Consider the following 8566-nt stretch of genomic DNA (forward strand, 5'->3'; position numbering starts at 1 on the left):
ATTCATACGCATTACTTGTAATACCAGGTACCAATAATTCTGGGGAATCCCTTAGGTGGAGTGAATTTAGTGAAATAGTCAATGCGCAGTTCCATCAAACTGGAGAGCTACTCGTGCTTTCCAGGCAACCGGTGAGCCTTCGAAAAAGTCCGCCTGGTTCGGGGATAGAAAGCGGGACCTTTTCAGGACTACTGGAGTGCTCTACCAACTGTGCTAACTGAGCATTAAGTGTCGGTAGAGCAAACGGATGTTATAATAATAATATAATAATAATAATAATAACAGTTTTTATTTCTCATCAATGATGAAGGGGAGGCCGGAGAAAAAAGCTGCAAAGGAACAGCTTGACGAGTCTCCGGCCCCCTACAGTGGCAAGACAGACGGCAGCAGAGCAACGAACAAGTTATAAAACAGGGAAGGAAAATAAAGATTGAAATACAGTGGCTTGACAGTCATTCATGATTACATTTTTAGCAAGGACAGTACAAATTTCACATGTATTCAGCTAAGGCCCAAATCATTACTTGTGAGGCTGTTGAGTAAAAACGGTAGGGTGTGTTTGAGCATTTGCTTACCATAATTTGTTCTGTGAGGGATCATTTTCCAATACTCAGTGTGACGAGTGGGATACGCCTGAATATTTTTGGTTAGTGCTGAAAGTTCAGCTAGAAAGCAAGAATTCCCTTTTTCTTCGTTTTTAAAACTAACGCTCAACCTGTAATTATATAAATTATGTGCAGTAATAATTACAAAGCGCGTAAAGAAGTCTGCAGTATGAGAGTCATACGGAGCGTTACGTATAATTCTGATTATTTTCTTTTGAAGTAAAAATATCTTACCTAAATTTGTTGACGTGGTCGTGCCCCATACGAGGTGACAATAACTTAAGTATGAGTAGAAAAGGGAGTTGTATATAAGTAGTCGCACAGAAATTGGCAAGACATAGCGATTTCGATTAACCAACCCGACGATACAAGATAACTTATTGATAACGTGGTTTACGTGGCAGTCCCACGACATGTTTTCAGAAAAAAGAACGCCGAGCGTTTTAAAAGAACACACAATGTCAATAGGTGACGCGTTTAAGATAAGGCTAGTATTTTACGAGACTTCTTTATTTTTAGGACGAAACATAATGGCTTTCGTTTTGCTTGTGTTAATTTTCAGCGAGTTTTCATTTGCCCATGCATTTAATTTTGATAATGTTTTATTTGCAAGACTGAGAAGTAAGTTTGGCTCGTCGGCAGAAAAAAATAAGCTCGTATGGTCAGCATACATAACAAGTTTAGCTTCTTTATCTATGTTAACTATATCATTCACATATATGTTGAATAGGAGCGGACCTAATATACTACCCTGGGGAACACCGGAAGTAATTGGTTTGACCAAAGAAGAAAAACCACTTAAATGCACATATTGGTGTCGATGTTTTACGTATGAACCTAAAAGCGTCAGCGCACGGCAGCGAAAACCATAACGTTCAAGTTTTTGAAGTAGGATACTATGGTTTAAACAATCGAAGGCTTTGGTGAAATTTATAAATACTCCTAAAACTAGCTTTCTATTCTCAAAGTTCTCTAAAATAAATTCTTTCTGTACTAAAAGTGCTGTTTCTGTGGAAAGATGTTTTCTAAAGCCGAATTGTGCGGCGTTTAGAAGGCCATGCCTATCAGAAAATAAACTTAATCGGTTATGCAATATTTTTTCGAAAACTTTAGAAAAGATAGGTAAAATAGAAATAGGACGATAATTGCCCATGTCATTTGTTACACCTTTTTTATGTATCACTGATACTTTGGTTAATTGCATTCTTTTTGGGAATACACCTGTCTCGATAGCAATATTAAAAATATGTGTTAGTGGTGGGGCGAGAAGATCTATGACATATTTAACCGGTCGGATCTGAATATTGTCAGCGTCAGTAGAGCTACTGTTTTTTAATAGCATTGTTAGAGATATGACTTCCGGGGGAACAACCGACTCAAGGAATATAGAATTTACGTTGCTTTCATCAATATATCTACATGGATTGCGGCCGACAGCAATATTGCCTTGGTTAACAAAAAATGGCTAACCCGCTTTCAGTGTAAATGTGAAGATTAAGAGGAAATCTCCTAGGTGGAGTGGATTTACGAAAATAATCTCTATTCAGAGGGCGCAAGCTCCACTTTATTTAGATGGAACTATACACCGACTATTTTCATTCTTCTATGAAACGACGAAGGTGCCTGGGCATAACACATATTTATGGCAAACTTTCCATGGTGAATCCGGTCCCATTCAACTGGGATGGCCCAGGACAGGGTCATGTGACTACAAGCAGGAATGTTGTTGGCAAATAGCTGTCTTAAAATTTTGTGCATGTTTCTTTAGAAGTGCAACAGTTGATTATGATCCCCCCCCCCCCCCCCATTTCCTTAAAAATTTAAATACATTCAAATCCTGCAATTCAATCGCCGCTCAAGCAAAGCTGAGATCCTTTGTGGCAAGTTTGTAGCGGACAAGCGATAACCATAGGAATGTCTGCCATGCCAAGACGCGTACCAGTGATGCAACGCTGCGTGACACATGCAGTGGCGCTTTCCAGACACGGATCACGAGACTGGCTGGGATCACAGCGGCAGCAAAATGGATTTTTTGCAACTCATCTTTTTTTTTAATTTGGCAAACGTCTTTTTGTCACCACAAATTGGTGACCCGGACATGATCCCAGCCAGTCTCGCCGTTCGGGCAGGTCTCGTGATCAGTGTCTGGAACGCGCCACTGCGTGTGTCACGCGGCATTGCATCACTGGCACGCGTCTTGGCATGGCAGACATTCCTATGGTTATCGCTTGTCCGCTACAAGGGCTCCTCCCCTAAGGCGCTGACGTCGGCTGAGGCAGTCGTCACGCCTGCAGGTGAAGTCGTTGACGACTGCCTTAGCCGACAACAATTGTGAAGACCCTAGTCGACGACTGGATATCGCATTTCGGCGTTCCGTCATCTATATTTACCGATCAAGGCCCACGTTCGAATCGAGGCTGTTTCAGAAGCTCATGGTACTCGGGGGAATATCTCGCATTCGTACCACAGCTAACCATCCCGCTGCTAACGGCCTGGTGGAAAGGTTCCATCGAACATTAAAGGCCGCGCTAAAAGCATGCAACGACCCTAACAACTGGGCCAGACTGCTTCCTATCGTCCTACTAGGCCTGCGAACCACCCTCAAGACAGACATTGGATGCGCTGCCGCAGACCTAGTCTATGGACGCTTTGCCTCCCAGCTGAAATGATTGCCACTTCACTTAACTCTACCGTGCCCGATCCTCTCAGCTATGTCACACAGCTTCGAGAAGCGATGCGGAACCTTCGTGCCACACCAACAAGACACCACGACTTCCACCCGACGTATGTGTGTCACGAGTTAGCCTCAGCCACACATGCTTTTGTACGTCGAGACGCAGCTAGTCAAGAAACCGCTCGACCAACCCTACGACGGTTCCTTCAAGGTGCTGGACAGACGTGAGTTCTTTCTGCTAGACTTAAACGGGCGGCGAGAGACACCATCTCCATCGACCGCCTTAAACCTGCCCACGTTGAGCCAACAGATGTTTCAAGCGTCCAACCTCTATCTTGGAACTCCTCTGCCCTAACACTCGGCGCCATTTCTAAAACCCGCCCAGTGCCAGAAAAATCGCTCAGTCTCTTGAACAAAACATCTCCCTAGAGACTCCTCTAGGGGGGGAGCCCTTGTAGCAAACACGCGATAACCATAGGAATGTCTGCCATGCCAAAACGCGTGGCAGTGATGCAACGCCGTGTGACACACGCAGTGGCGCGTTCCGGACACGGATCATGAGACCTACCCGAATGGCGAAACTGGCTGGGAACACGGCGGCAGCGAAATGGATTTTTAGCAGCTCTTTTTTTTTTTTTTTTGTTAATAGTGGTGATAAAGATTTGTTTGTTTTTAAACCGGCAAACGTCTTTGTGTAGCCACAAGTTCATGGCAAACCTTTCGGAAACACTGAAAACATTTTGTCACAAAAATTTGGCAAAATTTTCTAGTCGGTTTGAACCCAAACATCCAGAGATTGTCAAATCATCGCCGAGAACCGAGCACACCAGAAAAACTGCTGCCTTACACAGAAGTGGCTACACAACTGTATGCTGCTACAATATCCATTACTATCGAAACTGGAAGTGCTGGCTATCGACCCCATTGTCCCAGAGTTCTGTGTCGCTAACTTTTGCTCTACATGACCCTAGATGTGGTGCCCTGAAATACACAGCCACCAATGCCCCTTACTGATATTCAGTAAAAGGCATTGGTGACAGTGTATGCAAAAAGATTGCCAGTCTGTCAAAACCATCGGAAGCGGGCAGCAGAGCCACTGCTTTTAACTCCTCTGCTTGACAATTCGTGGGACACCATCCGCATCAATCTCTTCACATTTGAAGGAAGGACCTACATAGTAATAATGTGGTAATTTCAGCTAGTTTCACTACATAGCAGTGATAGACTACTACTCCAGATTCTTTGAGTTAGAGCAGCTAAAAAGGATAACGACAAAGGACATCGCTTGTGTCCTGGAACCACTCTTCGCATACTTTGGAGTACCAAGAACAAGCCGCAGAAACGACGGTCCACAGGTTGCTTCCGCAGATTTCAAACAATTTGTACAATGATGGGCAGCAAACCACGTGACTTCAAGCCCGTACTATGGTCAGAGTAACGGCATGGCGAAGCATGCTGTCCGGAGAGCGAAACAGCTCCTGAAGAAGTCTACATACATAAACCTGACGCTCTTTTAGTACAGAGCAACACCAGTGGTCGAATGATTCTCACGCAGCGAGCTGCTAATGAGCCATCACCTGAACATGATGGTGGCAGCCACTTCCAAGGTGCTCACACCAGAATGGGACGACAGCAATTTCGGACAGAATAATGAGACGTATTGAGCACAGATTAAATGCACCCACAATGTTTGTCGCAGGATGTGCAGCCTAGAATGTCTACCTCAAAAAAAGGCATTGTGCATTCTGACTGGTGCGGCATCCTATGAAACTGACACACAGGCTGCGACTGAACCAAGGTCTTGCATAACAGACATCAACAGGACTGACTCGAAGTACAGGAAAACATGTGCAGCCGGCAGCAATCACAAGAAGTACATGTTTGCATAGACCGATTAGATCTGTAGTCTGTAGCCACAATAGTTTCCCACTTATTCCGAGGAGAGGGGGCGTCATCGGATAATCATACTTCTCACAGATGTCACAGTTGGTGCTTATGGGATGGATATGTAAGCGCCATTACCAGGTACTGACATGGTTTCGGTTTCGGAATCGGCGCCGGTAACTTTGGCCGCTGCTGCGCTGGCTACGTCGCTACGGCATTTGCGGCACACACAGTGCACATTTTTTTCTTCCGGTGTAGGGTCGCAGTCGCTGTGGTACAGTCATGACGATGTGCGCGATGTTCGGCTGCCGAAGCAGAGGCAAGTCCTCTGCACTGCAGAGTAACACACAGCCATATGTAGGGCTGCACCATTTGCCAAAGGTGACAACGCGACAGTGTAAGCGTACAAAGCTGCTGTCCGAGAAACACCGAAGGCCCCGGCTTCCTCGCACACATCGGAAGGACCTTAAAAACCTGGACAATGTCCGTGTCGGCGATCGTCACTTCATTACCGGTAAGAAATACGTTGCTCAACTGTACGTGGATTGCTGGATGCTTCTGTTCACACCCTGTGCGCATTGCCATAGCGGCCGAGGCAGTGTTTGATGTCTGGTAGTGTCACGCTGCAGGGATTTGCTTTTACCTTTCTCACACCATTTCTGTAATAGTATAGTGTTTGTAGCACACTTGTGTTGATGGTGTTGCGGCAGCGGCGCCAGGTTTACTCAGCTAAAATGCTGTGAATTCTAATGCGGCAGGTATGGGCGCCTCTCTTATTTTGCAGGCAAACCTTTGGCTCTTCGACTCTCATTAACATGCTTGTTTTATTGCCTGCCAACTCGCCTCGCTCAACACGACAATACGTTTCGATGGGCGGCACATCGCTGCCAGGGTCTTCACCCATCCACTCGTCAAATAGTTATGGGCATCCAGGCCCTGAAGGTCTTTATCTGTTGCAGCGACACATAGTTTGTCAACAAAAACAGGTAGGTAATTATGTCCACATGCGTCGTGGCTGGCAGCACGTCCGCATCTGGAGTGCTGTCCTTGCCGACAGATAGCGTGTACGGATCGATGCCGTCACACATCTCCTCTTCAGGCTCGCACTGAGCCTGTGTGGGGCTCACAAGCTCTTCGAAATAGCAAGAACAGAACTCATGGTGAATGGCTTTTGTCATCGCGCTGTACGGGTGATACAAATTCCGTAGCGAAGTCGCAATCTAGCAGCGCACATGCGGCAGCGGCAGCGTCCGTGTCTGCTTCACAGTACCTGGCAATGGCGGCCAGCGGGCAGGAGTAAAGGAAGTGACGTCACGTGAGAACTATGTATAGGAGGACTGGCCATTAAGCGCAGCGCCACGCCGCAGCAAGCAACAGCTGAGGTGCGATAGGCCTAGGAGAACGCGGATATAACAAAATAACTACCAGTATAGTGGCCCTAAAGATTGCTTCCTGCCCGTTACCAATTATCCTCAAATAGATTAAGGGCAGACAACATCTCAAAACGTCGGTACACTGTGGTGGTGATTGTTCTCACCCATCGCTTTCCTGAAAGGTAGTATTAGCGGAAAGTTTCTACTGCTTTGAACATATGCCACCAGCAGTGAACCCAGTCAGGTTTCAGATGACATCTAGTTTGTGTTGCTATTGCTAATATGCATTCTTTGGTTCAACATATGACAGAAACTATACAAAAGGCATGCAGTCATCCTGTAAGAGTTTAATTTCCACTATCTTAGTAGATGGAAGGGCCCCAAAAGCAAAATTTGTTGTTAAAGACTCATATATGCACTCACATTTCAGCGGAACGAGATTCAGCTTTAAAATTCAGTATTCGACTATATAGCGTCATGATTAAGACTCACCATCCTCATCCACCTGGCGATCAGCTGCTGCTGCAAGATGTTTTTCATATGAAGCAGAGGTGGCAACGTCTCTCATCACGTGCATTGCGCGCACTTGCGCAGCCGCACTCAACCGCGGACTGGCGGCCTGCGTTCCCTCCGTGCCCGTGGTACCCCTAGGACTTGTGGCGGCCTGCCTTGGCAGCACTTTCGGCAGGTGCCCGAATTCTCTCGCCAAATCGGAAATCTCCTGAAGCAAATTTTCTTTTTTCGCGTATTGCTCCTGGGTCCCCGACCTAGGTTTCGAGGAAATCAAAAGAAGAGTAAATGGCTGTTAAATTTTCCTTCCGAGTTCGAGAAAAAAAAAAAAAAAGGAATTATAACTAACTTGCGCAGATTCGTGCGGTCTTGACGGCGAAACTGGGCTACCAAGAGATCGCATCGATCCCGGACGGCGCGGACGGTAAACGCGTTGCCGGCTGCTTCAATTAGTTTTCTTGTAACCGCGCCCCAGCGCGCCCAGTCAGCAAAGGGATTGATGTCCTGGACTGCACTGAGAAGTAGGAGGTCATCTTCGATAGAAAACCGCCTCCTTGAAGCGGGCAGCGGCGGAGAGAGGTTGTCTACGTCGTCCATCTTGTCCAACTTCAGGCAACTTTATGGTGACTAGAAGCAACGTCTCGCGCGGTCTCGGCGGCTCTCGCGAAGTCTCGCCCTTCGCTATTTCGTGAGCTCGTTGCGAAGTCCTTCGCAACTCCGCAAAAACCGCGCTAGGTACGCGCATGCGCAGTAGCATAATCCTTTCTGAGATAACGGGATAGCGGGATAGCGGGAACGGTCTACTACAATTCCCTATTGAGTGGCTCTAGGTGACCTCGATAAATCCGTTAACAGAAACGTACGCAGGAATCCGTCTTCGTTCACGTGAGTTAAGTCTCATTGAAAAGAAAACAAGCAACTAAAAAGGCCCGTCATCTTTTGACTCGCCAGCGAAACAATCATTCACGCGTGCCGTAAGGTATACGGCCTTTGCTTACGGGGCCCCCTCTTTTGGCGCATGGCCAGAACAAGCTGTTAGCCGTCATTTTGTCAGGCTCGCGCTGCATCCCAGTCACACGCCCGAGCTGACAACGCGTATTGCATGTGTGACTTCTGTCACCACACTAATTGACCCCTTAAATGATGACGTCACAACATGGGGTTGTGTTCCAAACAAACCGCTGCAAGAGCCGTTGTTAAAATTAGCCTGATAAAGAAGTAAATAATGTTTTTCTAAGCATCGTTCCTTCTCAGTATCTATTCATGAATACTTTTTCTATCGTGTCATGGCCATAAAGCCAACGTAAAAGCCCGTAATAACGTTTCACAGCCGGTGTTGCTTCGTTGGCAGACGGCACGGTAGCTTTTGACAAAATGCGCCGCAAGACAGGGACAGAGTAGGGGAGTCAACACGAAACGCTACTTTCAACTAAATGTTTATTGAAACAACACACATTATTAATACATCCAATCGGGCTCTTCAAGCAAGAGTTCAAATTCCTTGTCTGTTAGATGGACAA

At 46.3% G+C, this 8566-nt stretch overlaps 1 protein-coding gene across 1 annotated transcript; it reads right to left on the bottom strand.

Moving 5' to 3' along the window:
* Positions 1-6868: 6868 nt before the first annotated feature.
* Positions 6869-7643, bottom strand: LOC115331194. The gene is made up of 3 exons (XM_040218788.1): positions 7396-7643; positions 7029-7303; positions 6869-6873 (listed from the first exon to the last, which is right to left on the bottom strand). The coding sequence occupies exons 1-3, from the start codon at positions 7641-7643 to the stop codon at positions 6869-6871; spliced, it is 528 nt and encodes a 175-aa protein (XP_040074722.1).
* Positions 7644-8566: the final 923 nt, after the last annotated feature.

This window comes from Ixodes scapularis, unplaced genomic scaffold (assembly GCF_016920785.2).
Source record: "Ixodes scapularis isolate PalLabHiFi unplaced genomic scaffold, ASM1692078v2 PGA_scaffold0__279_contigs__length_252992795, whole genome shotgun sequence".
Classification (NCBI taxonomy): Eukaryota; Metazoa; Arthropoda; class Arachnida; order Ixodida; family Ixodidae; genus Ixodes; species Ixodes scapularis.

Bases quoted from the DNA above. Each gene is read 5' to 3' on its own strand.
- LOC115331194 (XM_040218788.1), bottom strand. From the start codon at position 7,643: ATGGACGACGTAGACAACCTCTCTCCGCCGCTGCCCGCTTCAAGGAGG. The intron at 7,304-7,395 runs GTTAGTTATAAT...CTCGAAACCTAG, and splicing joins GACCGCACGAATCTGCGCAA to GTCGGGGACCCAGGAGCAAT.